At 39.9% G+C, this 24,151-nt stretch overlaps 2 protein-coding genes across 2 annotated transcripts in view; both read right to left on the reverse strand.

Annotated features, from left to right (window-relative positions):
• LOC148185965 (ferric reductase 1) overlaps positions 1-24,151 on the reverse strand; it is a 64,658-nt gene that overhangs the window by 24,233 nt on the left and 16,274 nt on the right. The window contains exon 6 of the mRNA XM_088072333.1: positions 21,718-21,895. Within this exon, the coding sequence (XP_087928459.1) occupies positions 21,718-21,895 (178 nt within the window). The remainder of the gene's footprint in view (positions 1-21,717; positions 21,896-24,151) is intronic.
• LOC121966430 (zinc finger BED domain-containing protein 4-like) lies at positions 855-4,667 on the reverse strand. The gene is made up of 2 exons (XM_042516523.2): positions 3,090-4,667; positions 855-2,773 (listed from the first exon to the last, which is right to left on the reverse strand). Exons 1-2 carry the CDS (start codon positions 4,412-4,414, stop codon positions 2,290-2,292), a joined length of 1,809 nt encoding a protein of 602 aa, XP_042372457.2. The 5' UTR covers positions 4,415-4,667; the 3' UTR covers positions 855-2,289.

Below are 24,151 nucleotides of genomic sequence, written 5' to 3' on the forward strand. Positions count from 1 at the left end.
TACATAAAGTGAGGTATATATTATTGTAGGTGTTAAGTGTAATGATTCCCATGCATTTATAAGAATATATTCTGTATCATAAGTGATTAATGCATACCATAAACTAGAATACTTTGAAAATACATTAAGAAGACTGAATTCTGACAATGTGCCAGAGAGTCAGAGCTTTTAGCCACAGAGTTAGATTTCACAAAGACTGGGGATCTTGCAGTGTCAGAGGTGGACAGAAAGTGTTACAGCCCTTGAAATCCACAGTGAGTATGCTATATGCTGTAGCAAGCTAGCTAGCCTACCACTGTCGCCAAATCAAACAAACAGCAAAATCAAACAAGACAGCAGACAATCCTGTCATGTTACATGGCAGTGTGGGCCCCTAACAAGCGGCCATACTAGCCTAATGTATCTGGTCAATTCTTTATCGATGCCCAGATCGTCACAGACAATACTACTACTACTTCTAAAATGTAAATACTTTGGGTACTGTACTGTAAATAGATTGTTTCAGCCAGCTCCTATATCTCCAAATTATTTTATTCAACTAAAACACAAGAAACTTGTGCTCCAGAAAAGGATAAGCACTAAATGAAGATCCTAGGGTCACTGATCAGCAATTATGACTTAAATATAAAGGCCAGAAAGCAGTAATAGAAACAAAAGAAAGAGGAAGCAGAGCCAATGTATTAGACCTTGCAATTATAATTTATTTAAAAAAAATAAATTTGTTTAAAAAGTGACTTGTTTATACTTGCATAAGCCAAAGACATCACCATATTCTGTTATCATTATATTCTTTGAGAACCAGTTTTAAACAAAATGAAGACCTGCATTTGTTGCATTGAGATTTACAGGCAGTACCTGAGAAGCTTATGTAAACATAAATAACGACACTTTACATATATTCTTTAGTTTTATTTGGTAGATGATTGAAATACAAGGTAAGTGGGTAGGATACAGGCTTTATGTCAAGCTTTTGGTTGGAATAGAATCATAAATACTTAACTGATTCCCAGGGGAATTTTCTTTAACACGTTACAGTTTGCTCCCATTCTATACATGGGCAAAGAGAATAATAAATGAAAGATTAAAGATTAAAAAAAAAACAAAAACAAAAGTATGTGCAATAAAATAAATGAAATACAAAGTAAGAATTTTTACAAATATGTGAATCATGCAACAAAGTGTGTTAAATATATATAAAACAAACTATAATATTTTCAAACAAGATATCAGTTAAAAATGGTGCTGGAGGATTTGATCCCTGATGCAAAGTCTAGTCTCTCTGTGGAAAGAGCAGAAATATTTAGATGTGTGATCTGACAGTTTTTTTAATCTTCGGATGTATTTTGCCATTTCATTACGTGACAGTGATGGTAACACAACCACAGCCGTGGCAGACACAACATTATTGTCCAACAACTGCAGCCTGTGCGTTCACAGTAGGCTTTACACGATCACGATTTTTGGGCCGATCGCCGATCACCGATCAGTGAGTTTAAATAAACCGATAACCGATCACCGATCCGATCACGTGAGGAGCAATATTTAAATTACTTGTTTATGTACTTATATACTTATGTGCTGTTTCCTGAGTATCAATCTTGCCATGCCCCAGTCTGACTGAGATACAAGGGTTAAACATCAATGACCTCTGGAGGGCATTAAAGGGCTGACAGGTTCAGTTAAGTTCAGTCTGGACAATCAAAAATATAACCCAAGACAAAAATAATTAGCACAACTTATAGTAATTAAATTACTTTATTGTAATTAATTACTTTCCTGTAACAAGTAAATACTGCAAATTAAGGACAGTAATGCTGCCTCAAACATACAGCAGCATATCAATGAAATTAACAGTCACAGACTGTAACTCTAGTACAAATAGAAGGCTGCCTCAAAACATTCATATGCATCCATGAAATTAACAGTTACACACTTGTGCAAATAAAAGACAGTATTGCTGCCTCAAAACATTAATTAACAGTCACACTTGTGCAAATAAAGGGCACTAGGGCAGTATTAGTAATGCTGCCTCAGAACACTGATACACAACTTAGTGATTAACAAAATTAAGGGCAGTAATGCTGCACCAGAACACTGGCTACTGGCTACCATTTTAACTAAAAAATAAATAATGACACCCAGGTCAACAGAAAATATGGCACCCAGGCCACCTGTATTTCCAATAAATAAAATAAATAGCAGCCAGGTAGCTCTATACAGTACAAGTAAAATAAAATTCAAAATGGGATGGGGTGATTGTAAACTTGCCATATTACTTAGGCCAAATGCTTATGCCTTTTCAAACATCAATGGCAGATTCTTTCTAACAAAGAGGAGCATCTCAACTTTCCTGGCTAAAAGCCTGCTTCTTTGAGCATCCAGGATGTTGGATGCAGTGCTGAATAGGCGCTCACTGTCCACACTAGTGCAGGGTGCAGACAGGTAAGTTCTTGCAGCAGTGGTGAGGGCAGAAAAGCGATCCTGATTGGCTCTCCAGTAAGCCAGGGGGTCAGCATCCTGAAGGATGACAGGCTCTGACAGGTAGAGATTCAGCTGTGACATTGCTGTAGTGGCTTGCTGTGGCCTTTCTTGCATGATCTCACCCAACATCGATGACAAGGAACCGGGTCGTGCTATCTTCTCAGCTGGCTCATCTGCACTGCTGGCTTCAGGTCCTTGTGCTTCATCAGGGACTGTCTGTGCATCCAGCAGCTCTAAAAGCTGCTCCCGTGTGTGTGCCTTCAGCTCTGCAGAATAGCATCGATCCTTGTACCTTTAGTAAAACAAAATAATAAAACATTGCATTAATTTAACTTAGCATTTGTTCTTTTAGAGCAATTTAGAATAAGACTGACTGTAACTAAATGCTCTGTTTGATTTCACTTGTACACTTGAGTTAAATTGACACTGAGGCATTTGTGTAAAAGCAAATATATAAGCTGGATGAAATAAATTTTATCCAATTAACAGAACATTTGATATTCTAAATCAGGGTGTAAGGCTATTCTAAATCACATTATTTTATTACTGTATATTAATTTTAATTATATTTTGCAGATTATCTTAGTTTTTAATGTTTTTTTCCTCACCTTGGGTCTAATAGAGTTGCCAAACTGTAGAGGGGTTCATCTTCAATCCCATCGAATCTCCTGGTTACAGCTCTCAGTAGCTCAGCTTTTGCAGTCCCCACACCACGATCTGATGGGGCATCTCTGCTCAGGAACCGTTTTAAAGCCAACACAGATGGAATCACGTCTGCAGCTGATGCAGTGGATGAGCTTATTGCTCTTGTGAGCTCCTCGAATGGTTCCAGAATTGTTATGATGTGTTCTATCAGACCCCACTGGTTGGCATTGAAGGAAGCAGGAACTTCATGCTCAGCTCCATAAGCAGCCAATGCGCGTTTTTGCTCCAGCAGGCTTTGGAACATATAAAAGCTGCTGTTCCACCGGGTGGTAACGTCTTGCTGGAACTTTTTAATATTCTGGCCCAGCTGTTGTTGCACATCATGAAATGCACAGTATGCTTGAGGAGAGCGTTTAAAGTGCCCGATGATGCGTCTCCCCGTCGCGAGGATGTCCGTTATCATGCGCTGTGCCAATAACCCGTTGTGGATCGCTAGTTGAAGTGTGTGTGCCATGCATGGCAAAGTCGGCAGTCCTCCTTCACGCATGGCTTTTGCCATGTTTGCGGCATTATCCCGCAGTACGACGTGGACTCTCTCTCTGGGAATCTGCCACGTCTGGAGCATGTTCTCGTATTTTGTCACCAACGCTGCAGCAGAATGTGACTCGCGGAATTCCTGTGCGTGTAGGACCGCAGCTCGGAGTTTAAAGTTTGAATCAATCCACTGGGCCGTTAAACTCAGTAGTGACATTGGGCTGACGTCTGAGGACCAAATGTCTGTAGTGAAACTGATAGAAGGATTGCCTTCCATCAGAAGGCTCTCTACACGTGAATGGACATCCCGGTGTAGCTCACTCAGACCTGTCTCACCGCAATACGTGTGCCCTGGGAGGCGGTAGCGTGGATCAAAGTAAGTTAGCAGCCGTTGAAATGCAGGGTTCTCCACAATATTAAATGGCAGGTCAGACAGCACAATAAACTCCATCAGCCTCCTTGTGCCACCCCTTGCCTTCTCACTGTCCCGACTATACGGACGAGCAGCAGTGTCCAAAGTTGTTTGCTTTAGCATCCGTTTCGGAGTTTGCTTTTCTTTTTCTTTCTCCGCGCTGTGTTTCTTGAACTCGACATGCTCCTCCGGATGTATCTTTTCCAAGTGCCTGATTAAATTTGTCGTGTTGAAAGTTTTTGCCGATGTTCCCCCGCGAGGTACTGTAGCGTTGCATATATTGCAGATAGCTTGTGCTATGTCTGTTTCTCTCACTTTGAAGAACTTCCACACCTCCGACATCTTTGTTTGTGCCACAAACAAGGATGTTGCTGTCGTGAGGATTCAAAGAAACTTTATTGTCCGTCACATAGCGACAGTACTCAAACCAGGAAGAGGCACGAAGACGAAAATGAAGTTTTTTTTAATCATGAATCATTAGCTCTCGGATACAAACAAATAAACATGTCGATGCTGTGAAACTAGTTTGGAGTAAATGAGACAGATTAAAAAAATTTCAACACGATCATGACGTCATTGATCGGATCGGTGATTTATGACATGACGCCCGATCCCGATCATTTCAAAAAATGCCAAATATCGGCCGATCCGATATAGCCGATATGATCTGTGTAAAGCTTAGTTCACAGACACATAATCAGCAGGAGGATAAATCGTTTTGCTATGAAAACTTATGTACAGCAGTTTCTATTTGACAAAACAAAAAAAACGTAAGCATGTGCTTTTAACACTCTTTGTGTTGATAGCAGAAAATATGGTAAACAGAGAGCTAACAGGTTATGTACCCCAGTCTTTTAAAGTAGCTGCCATTAAACCTCTTCTAAAGAAGCCCACTCTCGATCCTGAGATTTTAGCTAACTATAGACCGATATCTAATCTCCCCTTTATTTCTAATATCTAATAATATGCTTCCTCTAGGCAACATAATTAGAAAACATTCCTTAAATTTCCATTGTTATGCTGATGATACGCAATTATATCTATCTATGAAACCAGATGAAACTGATCAGCTATCTAGACTTCAAACATGTCTTAAGGATGTAAAAGCCTGGATGAGCCGTAATTTCCTGATGTTGAATTCAGACAAAACTGAAGTTATTGTTCTTGGCCCAAAACACCTAAGAAGCTCCTTTTCCAACAATGTAATTTCTCTAGATGGCATTACCTTGGCCTCTAGCACAACTGTAAGGAACCTCTGAGTTTTATTTGACCAGGATTTATCCTTTGCCTCCCATATAAAACAAACTTCAAGGACGGCTTTCTTTCACTTGCGTAATATCGCAAAAATTAGACATATCCTGTCCCAAACAGATGCTGAAAAATTAGTACATGCATTTGTCACCTCTAGGCTGGATTACTGTAACTCCCTATTATTTGGTTGCCCCAACAAATCTCTTAGGTCTCTCCAACTGGTGCAGAACGCTACTGCTCGTGTTTTAACGGGAAGCAAGAAAAGGGATCATATTTCTCCTGTTTTAGCTTCTCTGCACTGGCTCCCTGTGAAATCCAGGATTGAATTTAAAATCCTCCTCCTTACTTACAAAGCTCTAAATGGTCAGGCTCCATCCTATCTGTCACAGCTCATAGTTCCTTACCAACCCTCAAGATCACTGTGCTCTGTAAATGCAGGGTAACTTGTGGTTCCCAAAATTTCCAAAAGTAGGTTAGGAACCAGAGCCTTCAGCTACCATGCTCCTCTCCTATGGAACCATCTTCCATTTTCGGTTAGGGAGGCAGACACCTTTTCAACTTTAAAGGGTAGACTTAACACCTTCCTCTTTGATAAAGCTTATAATTAGGGCTGGCTCAGGCTGCCTGGACCAGCCCATAGTTAGGCTGACATAGGTTAACCTGCTGGGGGACTTCCTCTGATACACTGAGCTCCTTTTCCTTCTCTCAATGCCGTCATCAGAAATCATGCATGTCTGTTAACTGCATTGCCATTTGCAAGCTTAGCTTAGCTCTGTGATAGCCATGTGGTACTCTCACTACCTGGGGCTTGTGATTACAGAGCCTGGGTCTGTTGAATTGCACTATGCTAATCCTGTTGCCTCTCGGGAGCGTTCCTGCTCCCTTGTTTCCTAGTTTCCCTGGATCCTGGCCGTAACTGTGCCTGCTAGTGGTGATAGCTGTGCTGATGCTGCGACCCTGCCTTTGGTTGTGCTCGTGCTGTGGCTGTACTGATACTGTGCCCCTCGCTCGCCCTGATTGTGGTCTGGTCCAGGTTGCGCCGATGCTGTGATCTTGCCTTTGGACAACTCCCTTTCAACATATGCATGAGACTGTTATCATCTCTCTCAACATCATCATAGAGAGCAATTACTAATTTCACACCTACCATTATTGTAATATGACATGCATCTGTTTCTATTATTGCTGTGCCCCCACACACACACACACACCTCTCTCCCTCTCTCTTTCTCTTTCCTTTTTTGCCATGATTGTATTTCATTTGCTATTTACGACATCTATTGCTCGTCTGTCCGTCCTGGAAGAGGGATCCCTCACTATCCTCTACCGCTCTTCCTGAGGTTTCTTCCTCTTTTTTTTCCCTGTTACAGGGGTTCTTTTTGGGGAGTTTTTCCTTGGGTGATGTGAGGGTCTAAGGGCAGAGGGATGTCGTACACTGTAAAGCCCTCTGAGGCAAACCATGTTTTGTGATAATGGGCTCTATAAATAAAACTGACTTAAAACTGACTTAACTATGCAGTAGATCAGCGGTGATGACAATACTATAATGTGAGAGGTTACATAAATATCAGTAATAAACCCAAACTGACAAGACTGTTTGGTAACTTCACAAATATATTTTCAGCCACTCAATAAATACAATAAATAAATGCTAACCAGCCTTAGCATTGGAAACAAGCCAACGTTAGCTCCACAGCAACATCATAGAAACACAACATACAGCCAACAGTGTTACAGTGCATTCATTAAAAACATCTTTAGCTGTAAGACAGAAATGAGGCTAACTCACCGCTGTCTGGAGTCCTTTCAGCTCCCGTTAGCTGTTGCCACCCCAGAAAAGCAGCTCCAGTGTTCATCCTTGTTTTATCTCTGGCTCGGTTGAATTCTTTCCTTTAAGCTTGGTTTTCGTCTTTGGTCTGCTTCTGTGACTGTGTCTTCGCCATGTATGCTGCTGTCAGCAGAGGAGTAAGCATGTTTTTTCATTGGTGGTGGTTGTTTTTTCATTGGTGGTGGTTGTTTTTTGTATCTGTTTGTTTTTTGTATCTGTAGTTTTTGTATCTGTAGTTTTCCACCCAAGACCGCGAGCTGATGATAGTGAGCTTGACTGAGCATGCGCGAGGGAGGGTTGCTTCGCAGGGCAGTGATTGACACTGTGTAGAGCCTCCCCCTGGCTCTGATTGGTTGAGCTCTGCTGGGTGTGGTGGATTTCTACAAATTGCAATAACAGCACCAGAAACATCCAGAGGGACCTGATTTTTTTTTTTTTACAGATCATCTGTCTCATGTTCTCTCAGAATAATATGTCAGTTTGAAAAGTTATGTTGACAAAAGTTATCAACTTCATCTTCAATAGAACAAAATAAACATACAAAGAAATTAGTGCAACATAGCAAACAGTGCAAGATGTATGTGCAAAATAAACTATATACATATACGTATACAACTTGATGGAGGAATTGGCACTGCATGAAATTGCAGTGGAAGTTCGAGTTAGCAGCTCTTGACAGGAATTCACAGTCAGCACCAATAACTGCCTGAAACTGCCAGAGACTGACAGGACCAGCAGTATCAAGGTGAGAGTCAACCCCCCAGCCCTAGGACTGGGTGAGGTTTTCCCATGTTAATGACAATGCTGTGAGCTATACAAATTCAAATGTGTGTGTGTGTGTGTGTGTGTGTGTTCATACAAAAAAGATGCACAAAACAGTAAAGCAGTAAATTTAGTCTAATTAGGTATATAAGTACAAATACATACACCAAAACAGTGTGTGTGTGTGTGTGTGTGTGTGTGTTTATAACAAATTTCCTGCACCTGTTAATTACCTACACTAAAGTGGAGAATCTAAGCTTTCCACTGAATATCACATATGCCCCGGTTTAGACATCCAGAGGCTCTGCAGTGAGCATGGTTACATCATTAATTTCTGCACATTGATTCGGCAGGGAAACAAGAGTTTTTCAGCCCTCTGAGCCCAAGCCCCCAGGATGTGTGCCACCCTTTTAAAGAAAAATTTACATAGTGGCCAAAAGTGGAACTACAGCATCACGTGACGCACACTGGCCCAGAAAGACTTTTCCCCATTTGCTTAACATTGAGAAAGAGACCTCCTGGAGACTGGATAATTTTTTTTGAGACATGTTGACGAACGCATTTTTTTAAAGCCATTATTAAAAATATTAAGTCCTAAAGACATAAAATGTGGTATTTTCCGAAGCAAGATTTGGAATTCGGTATTTCTCCAGACATAAAATAAACACGGACAGAACCCATGGGACTCTACCATGTAAACACGTGTGCAACTCTTGGAGTCCCTGGCACAACACAGGCTCCGTGCTGGCCATAGTAATGGATATTTTTGAATCATAATGCATCATTTTTACCATTTTACAACACATCCATACACTGTTGGTTGTAAAGCCTGTAATATGGACGCCTTACCATGTCTGTATCAGAGACCCTACGGTCTGTATTCAAACTACCGGTTATCAGTGAGCAGCACGGAGCACAAGTGACAGTTACTAAAAGGTACTGAACGTAGTATTTACTTAAAGTTGAGCTGTGTATTAATACACAGGGCAATATTACAAGGCATCACCTTTTAATATATTTGAGTTAACACAACCCTTTTTGATTCTGTTAATTTTTCTCGTGATTGCGATATGATTCCCTGATAAGTTGTATGTATTTGTGTGTGTGTGTGTGTGTGTGTGTGTGTGTAGAGAGAGAGAGAGAGAAATAAATATACCATTATCTGATTATCACCTAAATATTAAAACCGACAGCACCACTGTCATTATACTGCAGATTAGCTGCTGTTGCTAATAAGCTAAGAGGAATGCTTGCGAACGAGCGCTTGCGAACGAATGCTTGCGAACGAGCGCTGTTCCCTTCGAGCACACAACTCGGGTAACTTAATCTACGCATGCTCTATGGGCCAGTAGATCCAGGTATTTTACACTTTTCTAAACCTGGAAAAAGTGTTTTCTCTGCTTCATGCACCACTGAGCAGCTCTCATAGGAATGAACGAGGCCCCGCCCCCATGGCTGAATCAAGATTTCACTATAATACATCCATGTCTGAGCCAAAAGGCAAGGGTTGTGAAGGCTTTGTCCTGCCTCTTGTGTCCTGATTGGATGAAAAATTTAATGTCCATGTGTGGCTGGTCATTTAATCCAGCAATTTGCGTTTTTTTCTTGGCAATTTGAACGCATGCGGAGGAAAAACGAGAGGAAGTACGTGTGTTTGTTTACGTGGAAACATACCCAAAATAACAGAGCAGCAAGACAGAGCTCAGCATAAAGTAAGACCAAGATGGCAAAATGAAGGTGAACAGTTGAAGCAGGGCTGCCAACTTTTCAGAAAAGTTTGGAATGAGATTTGGAAGGGGTTTTTTTGTGCTGCGTGCGCGAATGTGTCATGCAGTTTTTTTTTTTTTTCCTTACACAAAGCATGGCATAGCCTGGCTTATTTAGTGTAAAATAAGTTTTGATAAAAAAAAAAGTTTTTATTCTTTCTACCGTTACAACAAAAAATAAAAACGTATGATTAAGACACAGATGTGCAATAAAAACATTATGAAATTAGTGAATGTCAAACTGCACTTATTAAACTAAAAGTGAATTATGCCTTAACCGAAACGCAATAACTGTAGGCCTACTTTATGTTACACTGGGGTAGCCAGGTGTGTTGTGTGTGAAAACAGCATAACGTATTCTACAGCCCACCACCACTCCAGTTAGACAACGGATAAAATCAAAGCAAGGCAGATAGACTGGGGCACCAGGCTGCCAAATCACTAAATCTGCCCCTGATAAAAACGGAAGCAACAAAGCGCAGCTTGAAAACGCGATGCGTCGTCATGTTTATAACGAATTCCATCTAAGGTCTGACTGAAAGTGACACTTTAACAAAGTCTTCTGTAGAAATCTGAAGAAGTCACTTTCCCTGCTAACTGTTCAGATGCTATGAGGAAAAACTCTGCTGTCTCTCTGTTACTGCGCTGGGCTGTCAGTCTGCTGCGATCTATCGATCAGCTGTGTAATCAGCAAAATGGGTAAGGCATATTGTTTTCATTAGTGCCATCTGTTTTTGTCAGTGGTTGAACATAGTAAAATGAATTTCTTGGGCTCAGTTACTTTGGTTCGGACAGCAATGTGCGGCCTGAGTCGCTCTAGTATCCAAATGCGCACACACGGCGCACAGTCTGTATTCAGGCACGTTTCATAAAAACAAAACTATTCCTGTGCATTTTTTAGTATTAACTCTCTAACCAGCTGCTGCATGTCAGATGTTCAGTAAAACACAGGACAAAAAGTGAGTTTTTGGAGCGGTCAAATTTCCCTCTGTCTTATAGCCTATTGGGTCAGACATGACCCCTGGTTCCCTATGGAGACCACGCGTATGGCCCAGGGCTCTAAATCGGCAGTAGTACAGGAGAAATGTCACGCTGGGAGGACATGAAACAGAAGTCTCCCGTGAATTTGGGAGGGTTTGCAGTATGGCTGTGACCATAGACTATACGGCTGTGACATGCTAGTCATGCACGCTGGCTCTCCAGCTCATTGTGGTGTTGATGTATGAAGTAACAGGTCTTGCTGACAGATGAGAAACGGTCCAGAAATGTAGCCAAACGAGCCACAGCCTTGCATATATATATAGCCTTTGTTTGCATTAATTAATTTTTATGTCACATTTAGGAACCGATACCTGGCATTAAGTAGGCTACTTGGTTCTAATTTGGAACCGAGCTTCGGATCCCAACCCTACTAGTTGTAGATTTGATAGGCAGATCTGCCTTAAGAACTCTCATTCTGAAAAATTCTGAAAGAAGTCCAAACGATATTGCTGGTGACTTGACCGGCCCTCTTCACGAGTTCCTACAAGTTTTTTTCTTGTTTTGTATTTGATGGAGTGAGAAATAGGGGGTGTGGCATGAGAGCATGTGAAAGGGGGTGGACATGTGTGTCTCACCCTTATTGCGTGTGAGTTGGCAGCTCTGGTTGAAGAGGCGTTGCAGCGGGAGGAGGACAGGCAGGACAACGACCAGTGAGGAGATATTAGGTGAGTGACTCTGAGTAAATTAAATGTTAAAATTCAAGAATATAAATGTGTAATGTGCCACATTGACAAGCCTGCTGCTCAAGCCTGGATATATTTTTTCACCATAGTGACTTTGATGTTGTTTTTTTGTGTTTTATGGGAAACTGTGCAACCTCTCCAAAACTGAGGGAAACGACAGGCAATGCAAGGGTAAGATTTAAAGAAAAAAGCTGAATGCACTGTGCTGAATAGGATCAGAAATGTCTATCAGCCATAACATCCGTGTTGTGTTCACACCCACGAGCAGTACTTATTATACTTCTTGTGTTTTCAGCTGCTGGAAGTGAGGAGAGCTGTCTTGACCAAAGAAAAATGGGTGTTTGGTGTTGCGTGTTGGGCCACCCTCAGACAGATCGGCACTGACTATGTACAACCCTGAAGCAGCAGATAGAAGAAGATAGCCTAATATTTTATAATCTCATGTAATAAGAACAGCTCTGCTGTGTTACTTTTTGTTGTTTTTGTTGTTGTTGTTGTTTTTTAAGATAAAGCTTTACTATTTTCAATATGTTCCTGGCAAATGTGTTTTTTTTCTCAACTGATATTGTGACAGGTGTAGTCTTCAGTAACTGTATAACAATAATAATAATAAAGAAATAAATAATAACGATAATATACTAATACTACCGCTACTGCTATTAATAAAATAATAGTAATAAAAATAATAATTCTTATTATTATAGTAATATATAAGGGGGCGGGCAAACCACCATACATATATCCCAAAGGTGACCAATAAGTGAGGAGTTTACTGTTACTGGTTTCATCCAGTGGTTGTCTATGGGGGACCAGCCAGGTCAGATGCGAGTGTCATCCATTTGCTAATTAGAGCCCTCACCGCTGTGTAGCGGGTTGCCCCCCCCCCCATTCGCATTCGCAGACATTCGTGGGCATTTATGGGCCCGAAAATCTGGCTTTTCATGCAGTGTGGGGTCAATCCAGGGGTGGAGGAATTGGGGTCAGTCCAGGGGTGGAGGAACCGGGTCATGTCAGCACACCTGAAAATGCTGGTCCAATGTTCCCAGGAACGCCTGGTTGAATGTGGCGGTTGCTGGATTTCCTCCCTCCTGAGGGCTGCCTCCTGATCCCTCGCCTGGATGGCATCAGTAAGGACCATCTGGAATTGGTGCTCTTGCTGCACCCAGTTTAGTTCCTGCTGTTGTACGTCCGCCGCCTGTATCTCCTGCAGGACTATGATATTGTCCTGTCCCCCGTTTCCTTTTGCCTGGAGTAATGAAGAAAAAACAATTCTTAAAAATTTCAATTCAGGGCTTGAGACAATTCACTTTCTTAATTCTGGTGCAGAGATTAGAATCACAGACGCAAGCAAAATGGCGACCGACGGGTCGGACGTGCACGAGCAGACAGCGCAGGGTCAGTCTGCCAATTTAACTTCTACATTGGTAGTACTATATGCTGAACGCATCAAGTTCAAATTTAAATGTGACTTTGCCAGTGGACTTTCTGTTGATGTCACAATATTACTAGAAACTTACTTTTGAGCCTGATACAGCGACCTGAAAAATCTACGTCAATCTTACTGAGTGATTGCACCTGCTGACTGCCTCGCGGAATAATGGCTGAGGGTAATATTACTCTACAAACTTTATGGGAAGCAGTGAATGGAAGTAAAAATGAACTCTTGCTCAGATTGACGAATATTGACGAACAAATGGCTCAAATACGCTCCTCAATGCACGCACTAAATGAACAAATTGCTGAAGTTCAAATCAGAGTGAGTGCGACGTAGGATAATGTGGTAGACGCTGATAAGAAGATCATGGGGCTGCTTAAAACAGTGGAGATGTTGGAAATGAAGGTGGACTATCTGGAAAATAAAAGTCGACAGTCCAATCTGCTGATTTATGGCGTGATGGAGGGTGAAGAAGAGAAGAACACTGTGGCGTTTATTCGTCGCCTTTTGCCGGAGATCCTGGGCCGGGATATACAGGGGGAATCCCCACTGCAAATTGAAAGGGCGCACCGCATCTCTACACGGGACCCATCGAGGATAAGACCCATCATCGTGAGGTTTGGGAATTATCAACAGAAAATAAAAGTGATGCACTGTGCCCGGGAACGAGGAGAACTCTTTTTCAAGGGCAAAAGGGTTTCTATTTATTCTGACTTCAGCGCAGCCGTTCAGAAGAAACGTAAACTCTTCGCTCCAGTGAAACAGAGACTGCAGGCCGCTGGCATAAGGTATGAAATGCACTATCCTGCTACGCTTTTTGTTAAGCATAGGGGCTCCAAAAAGAGTTTCAAATCTCCCGCTGAGGCTCAGGATTTTCTCAATGAACTGGAAGCGAACAGTGAAGAATCTCCTTCATTAGGCTACAAAGCTGATAGACTCCTGGCACCAGGAGTCCATAATTTGTGAATATAGCTAGGGGAAAGTAGAACTATCTGCTTTTCTTCCTCTTTCAGTTGTGCTCTCTGTGTTTTTTTTTGGGTTTTTTTTTGTATTTTATTCTCTCTCCTCCATTTTGTTTGGTTAATAAATATGAGTGCTAAATGTAGTGGAACCTAGATGATACTTGAAGGGCAGACATACCCAGTCTAGATAGGGTAAGATGATGGCTTATATCAGTATGAGATTGATATATGGTCAATTTTTGTTTCTTGTGTGTTTGTTAGTTTTTTGTGCTTCTTGTGTTTTTGTTCTTTTTTCATTCAGTGTGGACTGAGGAATATTCCACACTCTGGTTGCCATGATAATGCCTCAATCCTCAATTAAAATTTGCTCCCTTAATATCAAGGGCTGTAAAAATCCAGTTAAGCGAAGTAGGCTATTATCCTCTTTCAGGAAAGAAAATGTTTCTATTGTAATATTACAAGAGACCCACCTAACTGATGAAGAACATAAAAAAAACTTAAGAAAGACTGGGTAGGACAAATGTATTTTTCTTCTTTCAATAGTAAAAGTAGAGGAGTGTCTATATTAATCCATAAAAAACTACCACTCATTATTGATCACTTTGAGACTGATTTAAGTGGTTGCTATGTGTTGATTTATGGTTTCTTGTATGGTGAAAAAATTACTATCCTTAATGTGTATGCTGCTCCTGATATAAATGTATCCATCTTTACTACTATGACTGATTTATTGCTTAAATATAGATGTCCAATTATGATTGTGGGTGGTGATTGGAACTGTGTAATGGACAATATATTAGATAGGAACCCAAGCTTGAACACAACGAAAAGGAATCCTAGACGAGCTTCACAGCAAATGCTGGATGAGGTAGATGTTGTAGATATATGGAGGTTAATGCACCCTTTTGATAAAGATTATACTTTTTTCTCTAATCCACATAAAACATATACTAGAATAGATTTCTTCTTGGTATCTAAAGTATCTACAGAGCTTGTACTTAGTAGCAGTATTGGGAGCATTCATATATCGGATCATGCCCCAATTATAATAGAGATCTCTATAAGTAAATCACATAAATATCGACAATCCTGGCAGTGCAATAGGTCAATATTGTCGGACCCTGAATTTTGCTCTATGACAAAAAGGAAACTTTTGGAATTTTTAGAAGTGAATGATAATGGGGAAACAGATCCATCAAATCTATGGGAGACAACAAAAGCCTATTTGAGGGGCCTGATGATATCATACTGCTCTGCCAGAAAGAAGAAAGTTGTGGAAGAACAGAGGAGATTAGAAATAAAGCTACAGGATGCAGAATTGGAGCATAAGCTGACACTGTCTAAGGAAAGCTGGGACAAAGTATTAATTTATCGATCTGCATTTAATACATTGCAATCTCAAAAGTCAGAAAGAGCCTTATTTTTACAGAAGCATAAGAGGTATGAATATGGAAATAAACCAGGACATTATTTAGCTAATCTAATTAATAACAAAAAACCTAGTAATATAATTACAAAATTGAAGGATAAAAATGGTAAATTAGTATATACATCCTCTGAGATTTCAAATGTGCTCAAAGACTTTTTCTGCACATTATATAAATCAGAAAATTCAGGAGAAGAGGAGGGGATGAATACTTTCTTTCAAAAACTTAAGTTACCTAAAGTTAGCAATGTTGATAGGAAGATGCTTGATGCTGAAATTACATCTGAAGAGGTTGAAAAAAATATTATTAATTTAAAAAATGGAAAAGCTTGTGGCCCAGATGGCTTCCCTTCTGAAGTATATAAGACCTTTAAATCTATTTTTGTTCCTGTTTTAACAAATATGTTTCAGTATTCCTTTCAGGTTAGGAAACTACCTAAGACAATGCATTTTGCCACTATTAAGGTAATACCGAAAGAACAGAAAGACCCGGATAACCCTTCTTCATATAGACCTTTATCAATTCAAAATATAGACTCTAAAATATTGGCCAATATTTTGGCAACAAGACTTAACTTAGCACTGCCCAAATTAGTGGACACAGACCAAACTGGTTTTGTTAGAAATCGTCACTCACATACAAATATCAGACGATTATTGGGCATTATGCAGTATTCAAGACTTAATATGAACAATGCAGTTAGAGTTACACTAGATGCTGAAAAAGCTTATGATCGAGTAGAATGGAATTATTTATTTAGAACACTCAATGAATTTTCTTTTAGTAGTATTTTTATTGATTGGGTCAAATTGCTCTATGCATCGCCACAAGCTGCTGTATCTGTTAATGGTTTGTCCTCCCAGATGTTTTCCTTAGAGAGAGGCACAAAACAAGGCTGTCCACTGTCTCCCTTACTTTTTGCTCTGATTATAGAGCCTTTAGCTGAGACTGTAAGAGTAAGTGATCAGGTGATGGGTATTCAAACTAATATCAGAACACATACAATTTCATTATATGCTGATGATGTACTTTTATTTATGAAGGAATCATCTAAATCTATATCAGCTTTAATTAAGATTATAGATCAATTTAGCACTTTTTCTGGATATAAAATAAACTATAAGTCCCTGGCCTTACCTCTTGGGAAGACCTGCAGTGATTCAGAATATTTGCCTTTTAAGGTGACCCATAACGGATTTAAATATCTTGGGATTTTTTTTCCGCCCAATCTCTTTGATATAACTAAATTAAATTTTTTACCTGTAGTTACTAAAATCAAATCCGACCTTGAAAGATGGGTGAACTTACCAGTGTCCTTACTAGGCTGAATTGCAATTATTAAAATGAATGTTTTGCCACGATTATTGTATCCAATCCAGATGCTACCTACCTATATTCCGTTAAAATTGTTTAAATCAATACATGGTGCAATTCGTAGATTTGTTTGGAAAAATAAGCGTCCTAGGTTAAAGCTGCAAAAGCTTCAGTCTCCCATAAAAAATGGTGGCTTAGCTTTACCCAATCTGATTTATTATAATTGGGCTTCACAATTGAGATTTGTCACAGACTGGGTAAAAGATAGTCAGGTTTCCTTTAAAGATCTGGAAAGTATAGGACTAGATAACGTATCAATAGCAGACCTTCCCTTTGTATGTTCTAGGAAGTTGCAAATTAGGATGAAAGATAATTTTATAGCTACAATTATATGCAAGTCTTTGACTAGCATACGTAAATATTTCTGTTTAAATCAATATTCATTCTTAGCACCTATTGTGAATAACCCTGATTTTGAAAATTCTTGTGTAGATGTGGGATTCAGAGACTGGAAGACCGCTGGTATTACAAAAATTAGTGATGTGTATATAGGTGGTGCACTAAAGTCTTTTCAGCAACTGCAAGAAGAGTTTAAGCTTTCTCAAACCCAATTCTATCGTTATTTACAAATGAGGAGTTACTTAAACTCAATTTCATATTACAAAAGTGGTAGTAAGCTGAATATTCTTGACAGACTCATCATGAAAGCAACAACAATTAATAAGAAAGTGATTACTTACATATACGATCAGTTGCTTACGAATGATGGGACTATAATTAAAATAAAAAACAGTTGGGAAAAAGACTTTGGTGCTCACCTAGATGATCAGACCTGGCGTAAGATGTTAAACAATGCCAAGAAAATTACTAGATCAGACAAATCACGAAGTCATGAAGTACAATATAAGATAATTAACAAACTGCATGTGACTCCTGAAATACGTAGTAAATATGATGACTCATGTTCTGTAGCATGCAAGAAGTGTAAAAAACAACGAGGCACTTATTTTCATTTAATGTGGTCATGTCCATAGATTAAAATATTCTGGTCTAATGTCCAAACAGAGATAGAGAAGTTCCTTGGCATTACAATGGTAATAGATCCTAAACAGTGTATTCTTGGTATTGATCTTCTGTCCTTGCCTGGTCAAACTAGTAAATTGTTGAATACTATGTTGTATGCTGCACGTCTGTCTATTCAACATGTCTGGCTTGATGAGCTCCCACCTACGTTAGCAATGTGGTATGACAAACTGCTATCAATTGTTCCTTATGAAAGACTACCTCATGTGGTGCAAGGCACCTTAGATGAATTTGTTAAAGAATGGACCCCCCTGAGTATATTTTTGGGTGCAAGTGGCCATCAATAATAAGTGTTGGTGTAAATTAAGATAAGACCCCCCCCACACACACACACACACACACACATTCTGTCTTTTTTTTTTTTTAATTTTATTTTATTCATTTATTTTCTTGTCTTCTACATGTATTTATGTGCTTTTGGTTTGTGTTACTTGTCTGATGAGCTTGTATTGCTGTCAACGTAAATCAAATCAAAAATTAAAAAGAAAGATATTAAAAAAAAAGAATCACAGACTACAGGCTAGAAGAATTTAAGCCTTTTCTCTTTTTCTGTTGCTGTAATAATATAGCTACTGATACATCTACTGATCACTAGTTTGAGATTGTATTTTTGCTTTGTACTAGTACACCATAAGTTATTATTATTTCTGTTTATTTGATGTGGATATCACAACTACATTGGAGATCTATTAAGTGAGCGTTTTGGCACATGTGCTAATTCGCAACATGTGTCCATGGGAGGCTTTTGAAATAATAGAGATGGTGGAAAGGAAGAGAAAGAAAGAAAGTGAAAAGGGAAAAATGCAGTGTACAGTAACATTACAACTGTGAAAGAAAGGCAGTTTACAAAATACATACATACATAAAATACAGAGCAAAGGCAACATAAACAGGTAGTCGACCAGTTAAAACTAGTCTTGTGAGCACTGTTTTGATTTTAGCCACTGTTTGAGTCCTTTGTTGAATGTATTACTGTTGGTCTCTAGTTTTAGGTTTGTGGGTAAAAAGTTCCACATTGTTGCTCCCTTTACCGAGAGAGCAGACTGATAGAAACAAGTCTTGTATCTTGGGACAAGACAGTCACCACTATAGAGGCTCGTGTGGTCGCTCTATGAGAGCTCTGACGCCTGGTGGCCAATTCGGAGAGTAGTGCCACATGATTATTTAGACATTTAAAAAACAATTTGAGAGTGCTAAAATTCATAAAATTCTCGAAGGTAAAAAGGTTGTGTTTTGTTAAAATACGGCAGTAATGCCATCTCATTGGTTTCTGGTCCATGAGTATTATTGCCTGCTTGTAAATTAAGGTTATAGGTTTCAATTTGGTTGAAGATGCTTGTGAGTTGTGTGTACTTCTTTTGCCATGCCTACCTGCGACTACACGCTGCGGTGTCGTAGGGCTGGAGTATGCTGGTGCAGGTGCCTCAGATGGTGCTGGTGTCGATGCTGCTTATGGGACGTCCTCGCCAGGGGAACCACCCCCCCCCCCCGTCACCTTGAACAGAAATCAGAATCAGCTTTATGGCCAAGTTGTTTATCAAATTACAGATAACACCAAGTATTTTACATGGTGTTTCTGGGATGCATGGCAGTCAAACATTTAAACACATGCACAATTAAGAAATCCCAAGTAATAATTAAAAAATGTATTTACAAAATTTACAATAGAGGAAAAATGTAACATTAAAACCTAGGATATACAGAATATATTTTGAACATTAACAAGAGAATGAGATGAACATACAGGATGTTGATGTTAATATATAGAGTATTTATTATTTATAAAAATAGCAATAACGTTAAAAGATTTGGCTCATTACAAGCTTGTTACACGATTTACTGCAACCCAATACGAAACAGCAAGAACTCTAGAAAAACTGAACAAAAACAATAGCACACAACTCAACAACAGCACTAGCTAATGTTATCTGCTTTATGTCGGCTTTTGTTTTACACAAGCCAGCTAAAGAAAACACGGAGCATTAAACAAGAGAACTTACCATCGTCCCTCATGGCGTGAAACAAAGCAGTAGCAGAGTCCAAGCTGCTCTCCTTCCCACTATTTGCCATAAATAGTCCATCAAGTCAAACCACCGCCATGTCCTCCTGTTCGACCCACTCCAGCCGTTGTGGTCTTTCACAGACGGGTAATCGCTTTTCATTTTTGTAAGCTTTTCATGGCACTGCTTGGAGGTCCTGTTGTAGCTGTGCACTGCCATCTGCTCTGATAGTTGCTGGTACACTTTTTTATTGCACGTAGATCCATCTAGCTCCTGCGGTACATGCTCATTTGCAAGCAGGGTGAGAAACGTCTGTGCCTTCTCAAGCTACCACGGCATGATCCTCCTTGTTGGCATTTTTTGTGTTGAAAAAAAGCTTAACTGCTAAAATAGCTTTGCTGTTTAAAATAGCAGGCAGGGGACTTGCGCTGTTGAGTGTATTCCATGCATGCCACACATTGATGATACAATGACGCACTGATGTTCCTCTCTGACCAATCAGTGGTCTGCAGTGTGTCCACGTCACCTCATAGTACCCGGTTGGCTGTTTTTTGGAACCCCAGGAGAGCAGGTACGAAAAGGGAGTACCAGGTACTAGGTACCAGGTACTTTTTCCTAATGGAAAACCAAAAAAAGAGTAGAGCCGGTACCATATAGTGGAAAAGCGCCATTAGCTCCACATTGTTCTCTTTTTCCACAGTCCCAGAGAAATGTAGCTAAATATGCAAATTTAAAGTGTTCAGCTTAGCAAAGAGGAAAACCAGAGGTAACAAGTACTAGCCAACAGCACAGTAGCACTGGCCTACTACCCAATCATAGCACAGTACTAAAGACTACTAGCCCATCACAGCACAGTAGGGCAGGAGCAGATGGAATGTGCCCTCATTACGGAAAAAAAAGTCCCAGTTCTCTTGTAGAAAGGGGGGACAAAGTGGATTTCAGCACTGATAAAGAGTGCCTTTTTGACAAGGCCCCCCATTTGTACCACTAAACACTGCAGAAGAAAGAAGTGGACAGAGATACAGCTCTGAAAACCCTGATGAGTATGCTGTATGCTGTATGCTGTATGTTAGCAAGCTAACCACTGCAGAGGCCTCCTGCAAGCTAACTTTAGCTACTGGATTTTTTTACTATTATCCTGAAAGTTAACCATTTGATTCAACTTAAGATTGCTAGCTTCAAAATTCATATATCAATCATGTATTTTTGAACCAAACAATATTCAGCTAAATCATATGGTTAGGCTAATAGCAAACATTAAAGTGGCTAACTTAGCTTGCAGATAGCCTGTTTGGAGTTGGAGACAGTGGCTAGCTAGCTAGCTAGCTACCGCACATAGCTACTCACAGCAGTTTTCAAAGGCTGCAACACCTGTCCTTCTGTCCACCTCTGACACTGCAAGATCCCCAGTCTTTGTGACATCTAACTACTTGGCTAAAAACTCTCTGACACATTGTCAGACTTCAGTCTTTTAAATGCATTTTCAAAGCATTCTAGGGTATGGTAAGCATTAATCAGTTATGATACGGCATTTACGGTATTCTTAGAAAACTTTTCTTAACACCTACAATGAAACATTACAATGAACCATAAATTATTATAAATGCTTCAATATGTACACTTTATTTAACACATACAATGATAACTTATGATACAGCATGTCCATGCTGTATCATGAGTTATCATTATCATAGTGTGCTATATCACACTATGAGTCTGTACTACAATTAATAGTTGATGTGTGAATAAGATATTTATAATACTTTAGAAGCCCCAGCATTCAATCTCTAGTTTATTACAAGTCAAGAGCCTCCATAAGACCCTTGCCACTTATATAACTTATTGTTAGTCATTCTAGTAAGTCATATCTATAATGTTTTATGACTGCTGATATAGTGCATCATCAAGCATTATATGTGTTTATAAGTGTGGTTTCTAAGAATGTAGTAAAGCGGAATGAATTCCCAATGAGGGTATATCATTTCATGGGCAAAAAATTGTTTGGATATGCCGAGACTGAAAAGAGGATCCAGTGAAACTGGTAATTAGATGGCCAGTTTCACACCCTGTTACTCATCAGTAGTATTACTTACAACAGGTGTTGCAGACTGATGTGTTGCGATCGTGGTCATTGTTGGTGTAGTGGTGGGACTGGTTGTGGTTGGTGTAATGGGAAGACTTGTAGATCCATCAGCACTGTCATTCATGAGCGTCATCACAGGACTTGTAATATTAACCCAGAATGTCCTGTAATTCTGTACGAAGGATGCACTGCAGAGACACCCAAATCAGTTTTCATCATTAAAGGTAGGGATTATCAGTGTTAAGAGGGTTAACAGATACAGGTGATAACTTTTTGATTACTTTTCTAAAAAGTCTTTAAAACTGGGCAATAAGGTTGACAACACACTATGTTTTTGGACTCACTAAGCTACTTAAGGAAGTTTTGCCCCTGTTAGACAACTCTTTATTAGATATAATCAATGCGTCTTTATTAACAGGCTATGTACCACAATCCTTTAAAGTAGCTGTCATTAAACCTCTCTAAATTCTTAAGTCTAAATTCTTGCTTGTGTTGTACGTCGCTTTGGATAAAAGCGTCTGCTAAATGAAATTGTAGAATTGTAGAATTGTAAAGAAGCCCACTCTCGATCCTGAGGTTTTAGCTAACTATAGACCGATATCTAATCTCCCCTTTATTTCTAAAATCCTTGAGAGAGTGGTTGCTCATCAACTCTGTGACTTTCTCCAATATAATAGTTTATTCGAGGACTTTCAGTCAGGCTTCAGAGTTCATCATAGTACAGAGACGGCACTTGCAAAAATTAATAACGACTTATTTATCGCTTCTGACACAGTTCTGGTCTCTGTTTTAATCTTATTAGATCTCAGTGCCACATTTGACACCATTGACCATCAAATCTAACTGCACAGGCTGGAAAACTTAATTGGCCTTCAAGGAATGGCACTAGCCTATTTTAAGTCATACTTATCAGATCGTTCCCCATTTGTTCACATTAACAATCAACCCTCCGCACATACTAAGGTTTGCTTTGGAGTGCCACAGGGTTCTGTGCTTGGACCAATCCTTTTTACTTTATATATGCTTCCTCTAGGCAACATAATTAGAAAACACTATAAATTTCCATTGTTATGCTGACGATACGCAATTATATCTATCTATGAAACCAGATGAAACTGACCAGCTATCTAGACTTCAAACATGTCTTAAGGATGTAAAAGCCTGGATGAGCCGTAATTTCCTGATGTTGAATTCAGACAAAACTGAAGTTATTGTTCTTGGCCCCAAACACCTCAGAAGCTTCTTTTCCAGCAATGTAATTTCTCTAGATGATATTACCTTGGCCTTTAGCACTACTGTACGGAACCTCAGAGTTTTATTTGATCAAGATTTATCTTTTGCCTCCCATATAAAACAACTTCAAGGACGGCTTTCTTTCACTTGCGTAATATCGCAAAAATTAGACATATCCTGTCCCAAACAGATGCTGAAAAATTAATACATGCATTTGTCACCTCTAGGCTGGATTACTGTAACTCCCTATTATTTGGTTGCCCCAACAAATCTCTTAGGTCTCTCCAACTGGTGCAGAACGCAGCTGCTTGTGTTCTAACGGGAAGCAAGAAAAGGGATCATATTTCTCCTGTTTTAGCTTCTTTGAACTGGCTCCCTTTGAAATCCAGAATTGAATTTAAAATCCTCCTCCTTACTCACAAAGCTCTAAATGGTCAGGCTCCATCTATCTGTTGCAGCTCATAGTTCCTCACCAACCCTCAAGATCACTGCGCTCTGAAAATGCAGGGTTACTTGTGGTTCCCAAAGTTTCCAAAAGTAGGACAGGAACCAGAGCCTTCAGTTACCACGTTCCTCTCCTATGGAACCATCTTCCAGTTTCGGTCAGGGAGGCAGACACCGTTTCAACTTTTAAGGGTAGACTTAACACCTTCCTCTTTGATAAAGCTTATAATTAGGGCTGGCTCAGGTTGCCTGGACCAGCCCATAGTTAGGCTGACATAGGTTCAACCTCCCGGGGAGCCTTACATCTGTGTACCACATCATGTGGTACTCTCATTACCTGGGGCTCGTGATTATGGAGCCCGGGTCTGTTGAACTGCACTACGCTAATCCTGTTGCCTCTCAGGAGCATTCCTGGTCCCTTGTCTCCTAGTTTTCCCGGATCCCAGCATTAACCTTGACTGTGCCTGACCGTGGTGATAGCAGTGCTGATGCTATGACCCTGCCTTTGGTTGTGCTCGTGCTGTGGCTGTACTGATACTGTGTCCCCCGCTCGCCCTGATCGTGGTCTGGTCCTGGTTGCGCCGATGCTGTGATCTTGCCTTTGGACACCTCCCTATCAACATATGCATGAGACTCTTATCATCACCCCCAACATCATCATAGAGTGCAATTAATAATTTCACACCTATCGTTATTGTAATATGACATGCATCTGTTTCTATTATTCTATTCTTGCTGTGCCTCTCTCCCCCTCTCTCCTCCTCTCC

Source organism: Plectropomus leopardus, chromosome 21 (assembly GCF_026936395.1).
Source record: "Plectropomus leopardus strain MGB_pleo_1.0 chromosome 21, ASM2693639v1, whole genome shotgun sequence".
Lineage (NCBI taxonomy): Eukaryota > Metazoa > Chordata > Actinopteri > Perciformes > Serranidae > Plectropomus > Plectropomus leopardus.